The sequence below is a fragment of the Lates calcarifer genome, linkage group LG15, assembly GCF_001640805.2.
Source record: "Lates calcarifer isolate ASB-BC8 linkage group LG15, TLL_Latcal_v3, whole genome shotgun sequence".
NCBI classification, from domain to species: Eukaryota; Metazoa; Chordata; class Actinopteri; family Centropomidae; genus Lates; species Lates calcarifer.
Genome location: NC_066847.1, coordinates 24668740 through 24689083, shown reverse-complemented (window position 1 = coordinate 24689083; position 20344 = coordinate 24668740). Strand labels below are relative to the sequence as shown.

Below are 20344 nucleotides of genomic sequence, written 5' to 3'. Positions count from 1 at the left end.
CGAGATGAGTAAGAAACAAGAATATAGGGATGGAAAAAAGTGGTTGTGTACATGTATGGAGACATGAAAATATGGAGATATGGAGGACTAAAACTGAAGGAAGAACAAAATGTTTTACAGGTATCCACCACGGAGAATAGTGGATAGACAGTGAAACCTTACCTCTCTCCTCTCTCAGTACCTATGTCTGCCTTCGTCTTTTTCCAGCTGTCTGTAAATCATGACAGGCGGTAACCTCCAGCTTCCTCTTTCTCTGTTTTGAAAACAACTAACCGTCTCTAACACTCATGCTTCCTGCGTTTTAACGGATTACACACACACACTCAAAATAAAACCCCTAATATCTAACCTCCAAAGTTTCTGTTTTGCATTCTACACCTATGGTTAACCATCATCATGTCTATTATAACTTTGCAGAACTTGCAATTTGTTAGAGTACAGGTTGATTTTGTAACTGATTAACTGATTTATTCAGTCATTCGGTTAATGACTATCATCTATGGTTGTCACTGAGGCTATAACTGGATGTGATTTTGATTTTTTTTTTTTTTTTTTTAAATATAGCACCCAGGGCAGATGCTTACATTACAGGACAGTAATACAGTTAATACAGTTAGTTAAAACAGTATTCCCAAAATATCAATATGTCTTGCACATCTAACTTCTCTAAAACAAATGTAAAGGGCAGGTGTGTCTTCACCCTGCGCTGTCACCCACATCTCATATGTGCACAAACACCCTCACACACACACACACACACACACACCTAGGTTCAAGCAGCTGGTGAGTTTGCCCTTGACTGCCCACCCCTGGGCACAGCAGTGGCATGGATGCAGCTGTTTTAAAGAGTTCTGGAAGGGATTTAGGAAGCCATGTCCTTGTCAAGGGTATATTCTTGCTTTTCATTACTCCAATATAAACTGAGGTTGTGTTCAACCTGACAATAGCCTTGAATAACTGAAATTCCAGACTCCATATTCATGTTGATAAGACCACATGTGTGAGTTGTAAAATCCTGCCACAAACAGTTCAAACTGCTGTCCAGCATTTTTACATCTGTTCAGTCCTCACACTAATTTCAGTTTCTTACTGGTGCCCATATCAACACAGCCAAACAGTTCTTTGTGTATTTTGGACACAGTGCTATTGTCAGTCTGAACACAGCCTAAGGCCGCAACAGAAACAGTAAAATGATGCACTATAAGTAATAGAAATCACTACTTTTAAAAGTATTTAATAAAGTGTGTCAGTGTGCGCCTGCATGAATCTGTGGACAACTGAATCCCACTGCCTCAAAGCATCGTCTTTAAAAGTTCTGTCAGAAAACCTGACATTAAAAAGCAGCTATTGTCAAAACAGTACCGTGAATTTGCTACTGTAGCATCTGCCATTAAAAAGTCTGCTGCTCATCTACTGTCAAGACTTTTTTTTTTTTTTTTTATAGTAGGAGGTCCCTAAAGTACAGGGGTTATGCCACTGCTCAACAAGTGTTGGTTATGCACAGAGAGTAAGGTGCAGCTGCCTTTTTAATTACATGGGATACATGCAAAAATGGAGGTGTGTTACTAGAACCTTGTAATAAAAACTGAATGTCTGTAGCCAAGAGCTAAGTATCACCATGAACAATAAGATCTTCGGGGGGAGATCAGAGGGAGGCAATATTCAAAATATCTAAGTAGTATATTACATATTTGTTCCCTCCAAGCTTTTCTACTGCATTATCAGTGTTAGAACTCTCTACATTGTAGTCACTCTCTGAATAAGCACTTTCATTCATTCATTTATTTTCATAGCTTTGACAGCTCTCAGGGATGCTGTAGAGATACTGTGATTTTCAACTCTCAGGTTGAACTACATTTAAAGTATGTGTACAAGCAATGAAATGTTAATAGGAAGAGACAGTTGACCTTAGGTTATTATACTCTGGGCATGAGGACACCAAACACGGCATCTGATATGAACTAGGCTGGGGAGGTTTGGAGAGAAGAGGGGGGAAGATGATATGAGTGAGTTAGAAAGAATATTAACATGAATCGGTCTATTATTTTCAGCATCTGATTATACAGATGCAATACGCTGATTTTACACTAAAGCAAAAAATCTTTCCAAAAAATCCAACAGGCTATGCTAATGCAAAAGACATAAAATAGATAATATACTGTATATAGTGAATGCTTTGGAAGTGAGATTTGTGTTATCAATGTGGAGATTTGCCCTTGACTGACCCGCCTGAGGCTCTAATAGACGCATGGCCTGCTGTGCAGTTGGGGATTCTGGGAGTCTGCTCTCAAGGAACAGATGCCAGGACACAACAGCTGTTCATCTGGCATCGAACTAGAGCCAACTGGCTGGACCCTCCACCCAAGAACAAAAACATCAACATGTGTTACTAAAGCTTTCCCCCCTTAACAGGACAGACACACAAACACACACACACACACACAGCATAAATGCAATGCACTGGAACATACACAGACACAATGTCTTGTAAGTGACATAAAACTTGCTAACTTAATTGACAACAGCACCAAGAACCGCATTTAATCACGGGTGCACAAAATCAGCTTAAGCACACAACTGGACACTCACCAAGAACTAGGTAAGCTAATATCAGAACCTTCAATTACCCAATAGCAGCACTTCCAGTTCCACAAAAAATAAGCTAAATATACTGATTGCTATCAATCACTTCATCAGTGGAACCTCTTTTTTTCTTTTTTTTTAGGGAAAGAGAGAGAGAGAGAGAGAGCGAGAGAGAGGATTTCGAAATGATGCAGCATATAAAGACCTTAATTCACAATCATGTTGTGTCTGTGTGTGTGTGAATGCATAACAGAGATAATGTACTCACCCTGGAAAGACTGCCTGGCTCTCTCCACTAGCTCCTCGATGGGATAACTGGCAAGGTCTCCTCTGGCGTGCTTTGTCTTACAGTAGGTACATGCATTCAGACACCTAGACAGACAGAAGCAGATAAAGGTTATAACAAGAGATAGAGAAAGGGATGAATGCTCATTTTTACTGTTAAAAAGATTCATAATGCATAAGTTTGCTTCTTGTTCTACACTTGGCTGGAAAACTAAGCAAAACAATTGTTTATTTTCTCCTTATGTTTAATTCGTATATTTTCATATTTTTATATTATATTGTATATAACAACAGAGTTAGGCAATCCAGCCATTAATAACATTTTCACTTGAATCAACTGAACTGGTTGAAATACAAAGGACTGGGAACAGCATAGTGAGTGTACAGATAAACACAAGAGACTTTTTAATGTTTTAATGAAATCTATACATGCTGTGTTTCCCAATAGAGGAGAAGAAGAGAAGAAAGTGGGGAGTAAAAAAAAAATGTCCTTTCTCTCCTAAACTGTTTAGGAGAGAAAGGACTCCAGCTAGCTCCAAAATAACTATGGACAGCTGTCTCTCTGTCCAAGGCAAGCAGTGGAAAGATTAGACTCAATACATTGTTTTGTTTTACCACAACCAGAAAAGCTTAATTGAAATTGACTGTGAAAGGGAGGGAGCAAAACTATGAGGCAGAAATACTAAAACAAGAGACAAGAGACCTGGCCCCTACTCACAGTTTTTAGATGAATTTGGAAATTTTTTATCATGTCTTGTCACATATAGTGATGATATCCTAATTATGGGTGACTTTAACATTCACCTAAATAAGGCCTCTGATCCTTTAAATATAGCTTTTTTGGCACTTATTGATACTTTCGGGTTCACACAGTCTGTACATGAACCCACTCACTGTGGTGGTAACACTCTAGACCTGATTCTTTCCCGTGGGATTGAGGTGTCTAATCTGACCATCTCTCCTGTCACATCGGTTATCTCCGATCATTTTCTTATCAAATTTGATGCAACTCTAGTCTGTCCCCCTAAAATTGTCTCTAATATATCTTCCACCAGACACATAGGTCCCGCAACTCTAACTGTTCTTAGTGAACAACTACCAGAGGTCCTGGCCCCTTTTACGACAGCAATTGGTTCTGTTGATAACTGTACCAGGGACTTGAATACAACCTTGTCTAGTCTCCTTGATTCAGTTGCACCTCTCACCACTAAAATTAAACAGCCAAAGAGGTCCACTCCCTGGTTCACAGACGACACACGTGCTCTGAAGCAGGCCTGTCGGAAATTAGAGCGCAAATGGCGCAAATCCAAATCAGAAGCTCTGTATCTCCAGTGGCACCAGGGTGTTCTGGAATATAAGCATGCACTGTCTACTGCCAGAGCAGCATATTTTTCAAATTTAATCAATAGCAATAAACATAATCCTAGATTTCTTTTTGACACTGTAGCTAAACTCACTAAAAAGCAGCAGGCTCCTAGCTGCTCGCCCTTTACTGCCTGTGAGTTTCAGAATTTTTTCTGCAGTAAAATTGATGAGATTAGATTAAAAATCAGTTCAGTTTCTCCAGCATCTGCTGCAGAACCGGCTGTCCATCATATTGAGTCTCAGAGAGTTTCTGCTCTGATGAATTTTGACATTATATGTCTTGATTCATTATCTAAGATAGTACTAGCTTCTAAACCCACCACTTGCCTTTTTGACCCTTTACCAGGTAAACTTTCCAAAGATCTCTGGCCAGTCTTGGGCCCTGCAGTGCTGAATATTGTGAATCTATCGTTGACGACTGGCACTGTTCCTTCTAGCTTTAAAACAGCTGTGGTTAAACCTTTACTTAAGAAACCACACCTTGATCCTGGGTCTTTAGGTAACTATCGGCCTGTCTCAAATCTCCCATTCTTCTCTAAAATACTAGAAAAAGTGGTGTATCAGCAGCTTTCAGCTCATTTAGCTGATAATAATCTATTTGAACCGTATCAGTCTGCTTTTAGGGCCTTTCACTCTACTGAAACAGCACTTGCTAAAGTAGTAAATGATCTGCTACTCTCTCTAGATTCAGATTCCACCTCTATGCTCATATTACTTGATCTTAGTGCAGCCTTTGATACTGTAGATCACCGTATACTCATGGACCGATTGGAAAATAGATTTGGAATCTCTGGTCTGGCCCTCAGCTGGTTAAAATCTTACTTATCTGACAGAACTCAGTGTGTCTCTTGTAATAACACCATATCAGCCTTCTCTGATGTGAAATATGGAGTACCCCAGGGTTCTGTTCTTGGCCCCCTGCTTTTCTCTCTATATATTTCTCCTCTTGGCCAAATTATTCGGAGTCATGGAATTAATTTTCACTGTTATGCTGATGATACCCAGCTATATGTGCCTATAAAGGCTGATAATGCCTCTCAAATTAGGGAATTAGAGATCTGCTTGTCATCTGTTAAAAGCTGGATGTCTCAAAACTTCCTGCTTCTTAATTCAGACAAAACAGAAATGCTGGTTATTGGCCCAGCACGATATAGACACCAGTTCGATCATGTAACTATATCCCTTGACAGCTGTGTTATCCCTCAAAGTACAACAGCCAAAAATCTGGGTGTCACACTTGATCGTACTCTTTCCTTTGATCAGCATATTAAAGACATTACAAAGACCGCCTTTTTTCACCTACGCAATATAGCTAGGATTCGGTCTTTTCTCTCCATGGCAGACGCTGAAATTCTAGTCCATGCCTTTGTTTCCTCTAGACTGGATTATTGTAATGTTTTGCTTTCAGGACTACCGCGTACTAGCACTAAAAGTCTGCAAATGGTTCAGAATGCTGCAGCTAGAATGCTGGCCAAATCGAGAAGGTTTGACCATATTACCCCAGTTCTAGCCTCCCTTCACTGGCTCCCTATTCATGTTAGATCAGACTTTAAAGTTCTCTTAATGACTTATAAAATTCTAAATGGGCTAGCCCCCTCATACCTGTCTGATCTTCTTAACCCTTATATTCCCTCGCGTGCTCTGCGTTCTCAGAGTGCAGGGCTGCTGTCTGTCCCTAGAGTCAAAAAGAAGTCAGCAGGCTGCAGGGCCTTCTCCTATCGGGCCCCCTTCCTCTGGAACAACCTCCCTAGTGATATTAGACAGGCTGACTCAGTTGAGGCCTTTAAATCCAAACTAAAAACTCATCTTTATGCCTTAACTTTTAACTAGCACATTATTCTGGTTCCTATTTCAGGATACCATTTTTTCCTTGGCGGGTTGGGTCAGTCTCAATGCATCAGTTAAGATTAATAGTTAGTAAATGTTGTCCATGATGTCCTGCCGACGAGATTATTATTAACTGTCTTAATATCACTGCATCACTTTAACTGTGTGTTCTTCCCTCAAGCACATTACTGCCCAGGCTGTGCTTCTCTCTCTCTCTCTTCTACTGTCTCTCACTGCAGGGTTCTGCCTCCAGAGCTGGAGAGTCTCCTGCTGCTCCCATGATCCAGCTCAACCCATGATGCAACAATAATTAAAACATTTACTAGTGTTATTGATAGTGTTAGTGCTATTAATGTACCATCGTTTGTCATTATTATTCCTTTAGCTGTAATAATAATTATTACTATTATTATTATTATTACTATTATTACTACTACTATTTACACTTTGACTTAGTCTGTGTATGTGCAATGTTGTCTTTCTCCTACCCCATTCCCCCACCCCCCTCTCTTTCTGTCTAAACCCAACCGGTCGAGGCAGATGGCCGCCCACCTTGAGTCCGGTTCTGCTCGAGGTTTCTGCCTCTTAAAAGGAAGTTTTTCCTTGCCACAGTCGCCTAGTGCTTGCTCATGGTGGGATCTGTTGGGTTTTTCTCTGTAAATCTTATAAGATAAAGAGTACGGTCTAGACCTGCTCTATATGTACAGCGTCTCGAGATAACTTCTGTTGTGAATTGGCGCTATATAAATAAAATCTGACTTGACTAATCTGACAAAAAACACAGAAAAAGGAAGAAATGTTCCCTCACACCAGATCCAGAAGCACTGCATGGTATAAACTCAGGAAAAGTCTTTATTTAGGATGAAGGGGGCTTTTCTTCATGAGTCGTCAGTAAATCACTACTGAAAAGAAGAAGGAAGGCCTCTGTTAACAGTACTTTTTGTATTTACTCCATTAGGATTTCATTTCTGACCTCCAATTTGTCATACTGGGTTAAAAATACACATTTTTTTTTTTTACCACAGTCGTTTCTCTTCACTCATTATTTCACTTTTGGCTTAAATTTCTGGCAAAAGCTTGTTAGTTGCTGTTGTTGCTGGAACAGGCTGTGAATACAAGTTAAACACTGTGATTAGTTAAATGTGTGTTTGCGAGGATCAAAATATTTCAAAGGCAAAATAAGACCAAGCTATATTCTCATCAAGTAAATATAATTTATTTACCCATTTGTTATCATTTATCACTCTTACCTCCACATGTGTTCCCATGAGGTGTAAAAAAGTTAGCTTAGCACCTTTACCTTCAAGGTTTAGGGGTTGAATTTTCTGTACAACTTAGCTGAGGGTGACTCACACTGCCACATAATGAGTTCAATTCCAATGGAGCCGCACTTGCCAAGGGTATACTAACAGTGATGTAAAGCACTAAAAACTTCCCATAAATAGAGTGCAGCACGCCAAGTGGTGTTTTCACAAAAGACACAAAACTAACCAAACTGTGACTAACAGAAGACCACAGTCCAGCTATACTCAAAGAAAACAACATGACCATCTATTAACACAGCACTACTAATGCAAGCTTTTGACACAGAATAAGGATCAAAAGCTCCAGTTCCTCTTTAATAAAAGTGTCACCATGATGAAATTGGTTTGCTGTGGGATTTATACACTCCAGTGCAATGACAAAAACATCATTGCCATTGATTAATAACCATCAAATGCTGTGATGTAAGGCAGCTAGTATGAGACTATGAAATTGGACTGTTGTAGATAACAAGCGTAAACCCTGTATCTGTCCATGACAGACTCATGGAGAAATAACAGGGATTCCCCTGAAGCTCAAACTGGCAACAACACAGAACTCCCGCTGAACTGAAGATACAGTTGTTGTCATGTGTTTGTAAGTTGGGTCATGTAGACTCCATGTCTTTCTAGAGGAGCACTGTGAAAATTTGAACAATTTTTTCCGATTACTACTCAAAGTATGATGTCTACAGTCAAAGTCAAGTCAAATTTTATTCACATAGCCCAACATCACAAATGACACATTTGCCTAAAGGGCTTTCCAATCGGACCAGAATACAACATCAATCCATGATGGGCCTTGCCAGTGTAACCAAGTAGCAGAGAAACTTTGAGTGTATCCTCACAGTTTCCACTACCCACTGACTGAAGACTCTTGTTGTTATTAGCTCTGAGGAGAGAAGGGTGAGACACCACAGATCAAGTTGAGCAAGGCATTTCAGAGAAAAAGACACCACAGACTATTCAAAGATACCATATACAGACAGTGCTAAAAATATTTCTCAGTGCAAAGTTTTGTTATGCTCTTATAACGAAGGCTCACATTCAGGCCCCGAAGCACACTCACAATAGTCCGATGCCAGGTTTTATCACAGTCCACTACTGTTGGCTACTGAGTAGATTCATCATCAAAGCCCAGACAAAGCAGCAATTCAAAATGTAATCTATGAAAAATTATGATAAATGATTAAAAGAGGTCATTCATGTTAGTGATTAGGATACGAGGAACCTATAATTTTGGGTCCCTCTTTTTTTTTTTTTTTTACTTCATTTACTGGACACTGGGCACCTTCATTAAGAACTTACTGAAACACCGACAATATCTTTATCATCATTTTGAAACACAGCTGAAACGCCAAGAGCATTTTTTAATGTCACTATGGAAAATCCATCCATCTCTCCCTCTCAGGGTATTGCTTATCCTAGTTGAGGGCACTAAAGATGGCAGCTAGGTCACAGGACCTAGCTCTGGAGAAAACACAGACAGATGGGACCCTGCATGCACGCACACACACACACTTACACCACCAGGGGGTCCATCCATCTTAATGTGATCAGGCCCAGCTGAGTGGATCACACCAACATTAATCTCAAGAGACAGTCAGTGGCCTGCTTGGGTGTGTGTGTGTGTGTGTGTGTGTTTGCATCAATTATGTGTGTGTCTTCATGCGCCTGTGTGACTGTGCTCCTGCTGAACATTCATCCAGTATCACAACAAGGTATTAGCGATTTCGACCTCTCCATCAGGCTAAACAGACTGCGACAACTAGTCAGCACCCTTAGACTAACAGTGACTGAAGGAGAGGAGCGGTGTCACTTTCTCTGACACACACACACACACACACACACACTGTGAGTTGTGCTAGGATGGAGTTTTTTGTTTCTTAATCCCTTCATTTTCTGTTGAAGATAAGAGAAGATAAGAGAAGAGAGGTGGAGAGGAGAGGTGTAAAGTAAAAATATTTCTAGAATTAAAACCAAATATTTTGCCTCCTTATCAAGACACCATTCCTTTCCCTCCTTTGTTTCTGTCGTCCCTACCTTCTGTTTCGTCCTACTTAATTAAACCACAGAGGTAGCTGTTGTACCTGACAACAGTGTAGTTCATCAGTGTGTTACAATGAGAGGCTACCTCCCCTGTGTGTGTATGCGTGTGAGTGTGAGAGAGAGAGAGACTATTGTGTGGTTGCAGCCTTGAAAAGGTAACAAAGAAAGGAAAGCCCTGAGGTTTCTCTATACATTGGTAAACCTCCCTCGACACACTCACACACTCATGCACACACACATATATGCTCACACACACAAATACAGTATAATTCCCTTTGGAGGAGCTCCCTTGTGCAGCATTTTAAAGACAGACTGGGAGAGAATTGAGCAGGGAAAGGTTTCCTCAATGATAAGCATTTAGGGTCTTCACATTAATTAGAAAACTGCTCTATGCATAAATAAACTGGGCCATGGGTGCATTAATGTGAGTGTATGTGTGTTCATGGGGGTTTGTATTGTGTCAGCTTGAAGATGCAATTATGAAAACAAAGCTTAAACTGTGCAGGGAAGTCTGAGCACTTTGCAAACTGTAAAGCAAGATTATTCACTGCACATATTGTTGAGACTGGGAGAGGGGTGGAGTGGGTATATGAGCAAACAAAATCGTTAAACTGCTATTATATGAGTGAACAAAGCCTCAAGCCTGTAAGTTTACTATTAGTGTCATCTCAAAGTCAAAGTGGAGGTTGCAAAATAATGTGGAGTCAAGGAACAAAGACTGCTGACACAAAAGAGTAAAGACCTATTAGGAGCAAAGAATAGAGGATGATTAGTTATTCAGGGAAAGGTTTGGCAGTTAAATCTAATTTAGCCTCACAAGTAAGAACCTGGTTGCATTCAAGTTGCATGGGAATTTTGCATACACATCAATGATCTTGTGGGACTTGGATAAAGACAATATTCCTTACATCTTACAACTTATTAGGAGTGTTCTAACTTTAAACCATGATCGCGATTTGGGATGAAATGCAAATTTCAGTGAGTAGAGCTTGTGGAGCTTAATCTTTTTGGCTCACTTTTTAAGTAAAGAAATGTGGTGTTTATTAAGTAGAAACAGAGCTGCACCAGTAATAATAATACAGCCATGTGAGGAGCCATTGCAAAGACTTTCCCGAGAATTTTGTGTGAACTGAATATTTTAAACTGGCTTTTATTTATTTATTTGATAAAATTAAGATATATCACATTGACTAGAGAGGCACAACACAGTGTCTGAGGCCCTTTGCAGTTGAGAGTTTAGAAACATATTTGTCATGAACTTGCTTTCTGTCCTACCAATAAGTAGCTCTGACCAGGCTGAGAAATAACACACAGTTCCCTCACCATTGTCTCACATAATGTTGTTTTTGCATTTTTGTGTGTTGGATATGTGTGCACGTCTGTGCTTGTGCATGCACACAAATGTGTGTTTCCTTTCATCTGTGAGTAGACCAGTGTGAGTATGAGTGCGTGTCCTAATGCAGCTGGGGCCCATTTCTCTCAGTGTTCAATTCAGCCTTTGTGTCTGACCTCTTGAATTTTGTTACTCAGTCTCGGGTTCCCAGAACTGCGCACTGAAAAAGCTCTGTGTGTTTGTGCAAGAGTGTTTGAGAAAATGTGTCACATGCTGACCTTAGTTTTCTGTAACTACTACAGCAGCCTTGCTTGTTGTTGTGGCTGGAGAAAGACAGCACGTGTATGTGTGTGAGAGCATGTGGATGTGTGTGAAACCACAACTCCATGTCTACAAAGGAACTATGACTGTTTTCCCAACTTCTTGTTTTGTCTGTAGACAGACCTCAAGACGGTGTTTGTACTCGGTCAGTCCATTGTTTCTGGACAAGAATGGTATGATGTTTATTTATTACTGAACCACCAGACTACTGATAAAGTCAATCAAAGTGGTAGAAGATCTGAGTTGAAGTTGGACATGCAAGCAAGCTGTTTCACTACTGATCCCTCTGTTGCCTGCCTGGCTTACTGGCCATGAAATGGCCTGTTGCTGTAAACCTGTCTGAATGACAGGCTGAATTTACTGACGCACTAATCAATTACTTCACTGGCTCACTGACAGACTGAAAGACTGAGTGACCTGCTCTCAATGACTTTATAAACAACTGAATAACCCACTGGTTTAGTTAGTGTCTGGCTGCCCATCTGACTGACTGCTTTACAGTGTCACTGACCCAACATGTGTATGACTAAACTTGAACATCTGCAGGTATTAGAGATGTTAACTGAAGGCTCAATAAGCAAGGTGCAGTGTAACTTTAGTTTACTAACATGCACGCAGAAAGCAGGGCAGAGCCACTGTCAAGATTCTGGTGTGACCTTAAGGTACTATGAAACATATGAGATTTTGATTCCGCAGGTCATTGACAGATTGAAAGGCACAGTGCAGTTGGCTTAAGTACCAGCCTTGCAAAGCATCACCGCCAAGAGTCTGCAGATATCTTAAGGTCATTAACATTATAACATTAGTTAAGGTTGTGTTATCAATTACTTTGTCCCCTAAAGAAAGAGGGCATGCATTAAGTCTGAGTGACAGAAAGAAAGCCTAATCTCTGGGTTAATGTTTCTGTCTTACAACTGCAGACCATTTACCTCTTGAAAAGAAAACATGTAGGAAACTCGTTTGTACAAAGTCTGTTTGACGATCAGTTGTGTGTGTGTGTGTGTGTATGTGTGTGTGTCAATTGTGTTTTCCTGTGACACACTGGGGCTAATTCAGTTACTCAGGGGCTCTGTAGTGTAATGCCTTGTAATGACACACAATCTCATTTTGTCCAAGGAGACACATCAATCTTTTGGATTTACTGTGGGGAGCAGAGTCTCTCCTGGTGAGCTTGTGGGGAGAACAGTTGATGGAGCGTGTGTGTGTGTATGTGGGTGTCTCAGGCATGTATTTGTGTGTTAAGCAGTGGGAAAGAGGGAAATGGAATAATATGTTCAGACCAGTGGAGCTGAAAACTACCTATACATTGGTTTGATAAACAGCAGGAAAGGCCACTGTGGTACACAGCTAGAAAAGGTGTGGTGTGTGGTGTGTGTGTGTGGGTGTATGAGTGAGTGGGAGAATGTCTGCATATGATCGTGTGGGGGGGTGGGGGGGGAATAGAAAAAGAGAATGGGTATTCCTTTGTGGAGGTATGTGTTGTATATGTGTCTTAATGCAGAATAAAAGGACACTGTGTGAACACTGTGCATCCATGCATTCCCACAATCCACAATATATACATGATCAGAAACCCTACTGTAAACACACTTCACTCCTCTCCAACTCTACGTTTCTGAAACACATCGGCACATTTCCTTGCACTTTTGTTGCTGCTTCACATGATGTATTTTCACTTCTGCTCCTCAGAGAGAACAACAACACAGAAAAGAAAAGATGAGATCATTGACCAGCGATCAACAAAATGAAAACGCAGTCAAGTAGAGCAGTGTAACGTGGCTTGTGAATTTGCTTTTAAGATGAGGTAGAGATATGGACAAATTATCTGTAGTGAAAACCGCGTGAACCCCACTGGAGGATATGGCAGTGTGAATGGGAGTCTCAAGCTGGAGCAGATATGCCTGCGTCGATTGTTCGAGTGTAAAAGAGTGAAAAGGAGAGACTCCTTGTGTGCCTCTCTGAGGCATCTCATGCAAAAACTGGCTCCTTATTCTCTTAGGCTTTATTCACTTTCTCACTGCAATTGCTAAAGAAATTCAAATTACCAAAGAGCACATACAGTAGGCCTGATTCAATTTGCTTTTAACCCACCTAATGACTTCCCATCTCTCCCCCTCTTCCCTCTCCCTTTCAAACTGAGACTTTTATCTGCAGAAATGGCTCCTCTACACTTATAGTGACTCTACTATTCTTTTATGATTTTTTTTAATACAAAGTGTGTCCCCAATGAGTTGTGCTGTGTCTTTTTTACCCTGCCATGTGAAGACCTCTGGCATCAACAATACAGTGTGCTGAGTTCAACTGATCTCCAAACAAAAAATGTTGGAAAGGAGACTAGGAAAAGAATCCAGCAGCGGAGAAAGTGAAGTGCAACTATCAGATGCTGAGAACTCACTCATGTCTCAGTCATCAATGCTCTGAAAACACAAATAAAGGAATGATAATAATCAATATTAGACAAGTATCAAACAATGGTTATGAACTGGAAAAATTAACGGGTTGTGACAGTTTGGAAATGCAGAAAAGGATGTGGTGTCATGAAGAGATTTCAGATGTCTTCAAGAGGAGCTGATGTTTGCATCACATGTTACAAGAGACAAACAGAGAAGAGATTTGATTTTTAGAGAAAACAAACAGGACAAAGAGGTAAGTCAAGTGGGTTACCTCACAGGACGTATGAGCCTAAAATTACCTTATTTTGAAGCAGTTATCATGCAAGTATAGTTTAATGTGGGAGAGCAGGAGAAACAGCATATACAAGCTGTGTTGTCAATTTAATAGAAGTAGAATAACATGGTCAGAAAAGATATAAATCCTCTGTTATTACCATTATCGCTGCAAAGCAAAAAGGAAGCAGCTCACCATTACTTCATTTTAAAATAAAATCAATGAAATGCCTCATTGTTGTCTGAATTTGGACATCCATTTAGGCCCTGTAATGTTAATCAGGGACACATCAGGTCAGGAACAGGAGTAAGAAAATACTTTTGTTAGAACCTCTTCTTGCCACGTTATACGTCTACCTCTGACACACAGGACATTGCTCCTGCGGTTGTGGCTTAACAGCCAACTCCAAACCCTGTCTCTGCTTGTTCTGAGGCTTATTGTTTTTCTGTGCATCTAGACGTCTGAGACCCCAGATTTACTTCTCCCTCAGCTGGGTATAGCAGTGAACGCTATACCTTTGGCACAATGGTTAACACAAATCTATGTAAAGGTCAGGGGCAACGTTGATAAGACCTATTATTCCACTGTGTCGCCCTGGAGTATGGATGGAGAAGTTGTGGCAGTCAGATGCAAATCACAGGAAACAAGCAGCTAACACACTGACGGTCTGTCAGCTAACATAAACATATTCACAGTGCACGCTAATAGACACATACTCACAGACACTTTTCATTTAGTGATTGTAGAAATTAAGAATTTGGCAGGGATAAAGTTAGATGAGAAACAAGCCAGAAACCTGTTCAAATCCTTTATGACTGTCGCCAACCAGAGAAAAAAATAGAATAGAAAATAACAGAAAAAGAAAGATTGGAGATTACTACTATGTAGCTTGGGTAGGGCATCCAAAACATTCATGTTCAAAATGGTATTAAATATCCATTCAAAACCCTTACAATGGCATCATGCAATATTCAACATGGCTTAATGGCCAGATTAAATTAAATTTCAGTTAAGTAGATAAATATGTTACTAACAGTGTCAGAAGGTGATAAAAAGAAAACAGAGAGGACTGAATAGAAGGAGCTGAACAAAGGAATGAGGATGAAATAGTGTATGGGCTCCAAGGTTTTCTTTTATACTCCCTGGATGAGTGAGGCCAGTAACTCAGAGAACAAGAAATTTCCAACCCTCCACAACAAAAATCAAGAGGACTGTTGAAATTCATTATGAATTAAATCCTTCAATCTTTGCTTCTATTCAGGGGATGTCACCATCTCTATTTGTCAGCCTAACATAAGCTTAACCCTGCAAGCATTTCAAGGTGACTTATGTGCAGGCTGTAGCTGATGAAAATATCAACTAAAGAAAGCACAATACTTTACACCAAAAAATGGGTGAGAAAAAAAAACATTTTTAAATGGTATAGGTGTAGGAATGACAAATCAAAAATATTTGCACTATTCATGACCACAGACACTGAACATGATTTTCATTATGGTATAATATTTACACATTTTGAACAGTGCTGTACGCCTCCATGTCAGTATTTATTCAACTTCTATTTGTTGTGATGTAAGAGCTGCCAGCAAAGCAATCAAACATCAAGACAGCAGTTAGCCTGCCAGCAGTTCTCTGTGTTTGAAAGAGCTCTCAACCACAAGAAGCCTACCTCTTGAAGTTGGTTATTGGGTTGGGGTTAGAGCAGAGGATCATTAACACCTCACTTAAGCACATTGCAATAACAATGACAGCGATTATGACTGCAAAAAATGTGACTAAATAAGAGAACATGGAGGAGACAGATAATGAAATGAAATGAGCTGTAACAGTGGAACACAGGGCTTTTTTTAATGCCTGGAGTCTAATGGCAAAGGTTCACACAATCAGACACAACAACAAATACACACACAAGTTTAATGACCCATTGTGACTGAGTGGCTGTAAATTCCTTGTTTATGATGCTGAAGCGTCACAATTCAACTTGCTCACAAAAAGGCTTTTACTGTTGCTGACAACACACACACACACAATGTAGATATAAACAGAGCAAGAGGGGACCGTTAGTGTAGCCTAGGGCAAAAGACACACACACACACACACAGACACACACACACACACACGCATACACACACACACACACACGCGCATGTGCACACGCACACACACACACACACACATCTTCCCTCTTTTACCAGTTTAAAGTTGTATGAAAGATGAATTCTGCCCTCAGGGCTTTTCTGTTTGCATAAAGAAGTTAAGGAAGCAGTAACGTAGGAAACAATCCAAAACAAAACACTGGATCAATTGCAGAGCACAAGCCCAACATCAGTTGTTGAAGTCAACATCAGAAGCAGAGTAGAGTGGAACTCAGAGCAACCATCTGATAGGTCCCATGTTGAAAAATACCATCACCTTAGATATTTCAAGTGTTTCTCTCTTTTATTCTTCTCTTTCATCAACTGCTAATCTCTGCACTGCGTCGTCGCTCTCTTTGACCATTCAACACGCACATACACAACCTGTCAGAAAGCTTTCTGTTGTATTGTTGCAAATCCAAACTTCCACAAGGTTTAGAGGTTTACCTTGATCAAAAGCTGTTCAACGTTTTACTCATTTCAAGTATTTCTCTCTTTTATGCTTCTTATTCATCAACAACTACTCCTTCCCCTGCTTCACCTCCATCTCTGGCCATTCAATACACACAGACACAACCTATGAAAAAGCTTTCTGTTGTATTGCTTAAAGTCCAAACTTTTATATGATAGAGGTTATGATTGAAGTTTACCTTTATCAAAAGCTGTTTAAAAGTAGATAGCTTCCTGAAAACCTTGGCTGTGATTGATTCTGTTTCATTTCAGAAACTTTTGTGTTCACTTCATCTTAAGTAGCATGTTAACATTCCTGGTATTCAAGGTCACAGGAAGGATGGAATGATAACACTGTTTGGATGACTATTACTGTTTGATGAAATTATTACTTAAAGTGACAATTTCAAAGATTTTCAATTAAATAAATTAGTGTCTGTCACAGACTGAGGTAACGCAATGGTGACTGAGCCTATGTGTTGCGATATTTATCTACATATAGCATTACAAAATGGGTGCCTGTGGCAACATTCTCCGAGAAAAATGCTGTGTGAAGTTACTGCTAATGAAAAACAAACGTTTTCTACAGCCTCACATTAAAAGCATTTTACCAGCAAAACATGAGTTGACCTTTATTATGTCGGTGAGCTTAGCACTTACTGCTATCGTTCATTAAATGTGTCTTCAAAACAAGACAATGGTTATTTTCAGCATTTTTGGACAGAGGATCAGGTTGAAATATTGCACAGAGTAATGGAACAAGAGCGAGCTGTTAAATGAAGAGCTGCAGGCGAAAGACTGCACATCTCCAAACTCTCAGCGAGGTAACCAACTCCTCTCACTGTTCACAAACCCACGCCATGTGCAGCATAAAATCAGATCACAGTTGCTCAAAGAATGATGGAAAAAGACAAACTATTGGCTGACTTCACTATTAAAATGACAATAGTTTGTTCTGCTGCCCCCAGAATTCTTTTACCTTAGTATCATGCTGCATTTGCTGTTAAGACTGGTAACAATTTAACAAAGACTACATTTGTTCAACAGTTGCAGCATATTACAAAAATTAAGACACAAATTATGATATAATTACTAACACCAATAATGTTTAAATTGATTGAATTTTATAGATTTTGATTCAAACTGTGAGCTATTCACTGAATGGACGGCAGCAGATGTCGCTCTAAAACTGGATTACACTAAAATAAAACATAGACTACATTTTAAAGTTTAACATTTTGTACACATTTGTAACATGCAACATTCAATAATTGTCTTTCACTTCCATAATAGGTCCACACAGTCCGAATCATTCAAGTAATTGAATGAATCGGACTGTAATCCCCAGAGGCAAACAAAGTCTTAGTGTATTGAAACTAAATTGTTAACATACTGCTTTTGGACTGAACCTTCAAAGAACCAATCAGGGCTTTTGCTCATTACTGTGTCAAGTAAAGATGATTCAAAATAGCTGCACCAATGGCCCAGGAGAAACCTGACAATGTTCCTTTAATACAAAGCCAGAGGGCATTTGAGGACTAGCTGGACTATGTTGAATTTATTTTCTGATGGGATAAAATTAACTTGGTGAAAAAAAAGTCAATCTAATTTGTCTTTAATAGGTGCAAATTAAATTTATATGCATCTTAATGAAACTAATATTGTGAATCAATTTGAACGCTAAATTTAATTTTCATAGGTAATCCCAGGTGAAACGCTATGCCAAGCCGTTGTAAGGATTTGCATTAATAGAGTGAAGGGAATGGAAGTAGATTCTTCTGTTATATCCAGACAAAAATCAGTCTGTGCAGAGTAATTTGAAATGAGTACATGGGTTTTAATGACTGTGAATGTTATGGATGACTATGGTTTACTGAAGTCCAAGTGTGTAAAGGTTTTAGGGTTTTATTTTGAATAAAAATACACTTTATGATATCTGGTAGACCTGTGATTTCTACTGCTTATTTTACCAGGATGAGGCAATGTGTTTGCTGTTTGACCCTGTCTCCCAAGATTCCACCAGAATCCATGCACACATCCTAACCTGCCCCAATGAGACCTCCATCTCTAAGTGGCTATTGTGTTCAATGGAGCATTAAAGTCAAAAATACTGAACTGACATATCAAAAAGTGGTAGGCAAATGTTTTTTTTCCCCCATGGCAACTGACAATTACATAATGAGAGAAGCAATCAGGGAGTATTCTCAGAGAAATATGAGTTTAAAATGTGCTGGTGGATGCAGAGCTGGTGTGCAGGGTTGGCATTACAGAGAGAGTACATACAGGATTCAGAGAGTCCAATTTTAAGAATTTGTATGCCTAAAATTAATCCTGCTGTGATTTTTAATGTGGATCTCCTACAATGAATATTGCTGCAACATGTTTGATGAAGTTATCATTAATTTGAAAAAGCATAATACTAGAAATATGGCAGGTAAAGGCAGGCAAGATATTAATATCTTATGCCCTGAAAATATCTGAGATTCCAGACTTTTCAAGGACCTGCAGATAACCTGTGGGAGTACATCACATCAACTTCACATCTGGTAAGAAAACACAGGAAATGAGACAGAGAGAGAGCTTAAATGAATGCATCCCACGTGTCCACACACAAAGACAAACTGGCAACAAATGTCAGACATTAAAGGCCACACACACACAAAAAATTAATAGTTTCAAATCACATCTGACGCATAGACAGGCTGGAGAACAACTGCAACTGATGTTCTGCATGTGTGTGTCTGTGTGTCAGACAAAGATCTCTCTGTTTTGTCAGCTGACAAATGTCACCAATGATGTCACTCCTACCTCAGAGCACAGAGCACATAAAGGACGCATTCTCTTTTCTGCAACGCGCACACACGCACACACACACACACACACATATATATTAAAAGAGCCATGTCAATTAGTGACACTAATGACCGACCAACTCACACATTAAGCTTGGATTTTCAGTAAGACCAGTGTTATTTGGGAGAGATTTGTCAACAGCTGATTCACCCAGCCAACATATTCGTGTAATCCCCCAGCCTTCCAAAAGAGTTCCATTTAAAAGAGTAAAAACAAGGGGATTTATTTGTAGCTAGCCTGACCCTTTTGAAAAACAAGAGCAAGTTCATCTGGATCAGATACAGACCCCCTGCTGGAGCAGGGCTGGCAAGGGACTGACATCTGTACACACAGACCACAACACTAAAAAACTAAAAAGAAGACATGCAGAAATGCTCACATCTAGGCATGACAGCCAACAAAAGCACACAGATGCAAAAAGCATAAGGCAGGCAGGTACACAAGCACATAAAGCCAAAAAAGAAAAAGAAAAATATATTTGCACTGCAGCTGTCATTTGATAGTGACTCAGACATAGTGACAGAGGGACTGAGAGAGAGCCATTTATCAACAGTTATTAAAAAGGCACACAGAGGATGTGAAAGGGCCAGAAACAGTGTGTGTCTATATTCACTGTAGCTATTCATAACAACAAAACCAGGAATAAACCATACCAACAATAAATCAGGAATCATATGACACTGGTGGCCAATTTTAGGAAATGGTTTACAGAGGAGAAGTGAATAAGGTTTTCAAAACTATTTGCCAGTGGACACTGGCCAGCCTGAGTACCCTGTGGCAGCTGTACCAAAATGCTGCTTTTTCTTTCAAACGTCCAAATTTGCCTCTTTAAAGATGCCAAATTTAGTCTTCACCAAAAGTGGTGGTCTATCTGAAATCAGTTGGATTCAAAGGTTTTCTAGTTGTATTAGATGAAGGCTAGTCTAAGAGACTTTAGTCAGCATCAATGAGTTCTGCAGACTATAAACATCTCAGACACAGTCAACTCTTTGGGAAAACACTCAATGAGAGCTAGATTTGTGATATAATGGACTTGATTGTGTGTAATGGATGACTGCCTACAATCTATGTATTTCAAGGCAACGGTAAATGGATGACATTTATTGGTAATGTCACCACACTGCAATGCAATGCATCTACTGCAACACTATTACACCTGATAAAAATCATAAAAA

The 20344-nt window shown here is 39.7% G+C and overlaps 1 protein-coding gene across 9 annotated transcripts in view; it reads right to left on the bottom strand.

The window, feature by feature from the left end:
* cdkal1 (CDK5 regulatory subunit associated protein 1-like 1) overlaps nucleotides 1–20344 on the bottom strand; it is a 435182-nt gene that overhangs the window by 336674 nt on the left and 78164 nt on the right. For all 9 annotated transcript variants that reach the window (XR_007814619.1, XR_007814622.1, XR_007814618.1 and 6 more), the window contains exon 8: nucleotides 2852–2955. Coding sequence is in view for 2 of the 9 variants with exons in the window: in XM_018685548.2 (XP_018541064.1) it covers nucleotides 2852–2955 (104 nt within the window). In the remaining 7 variants the exon portion in view is untranslated. The remainder of the gene's footprint in view (nucleotides 1–2851; nucleotides 2956–20344) is intronic.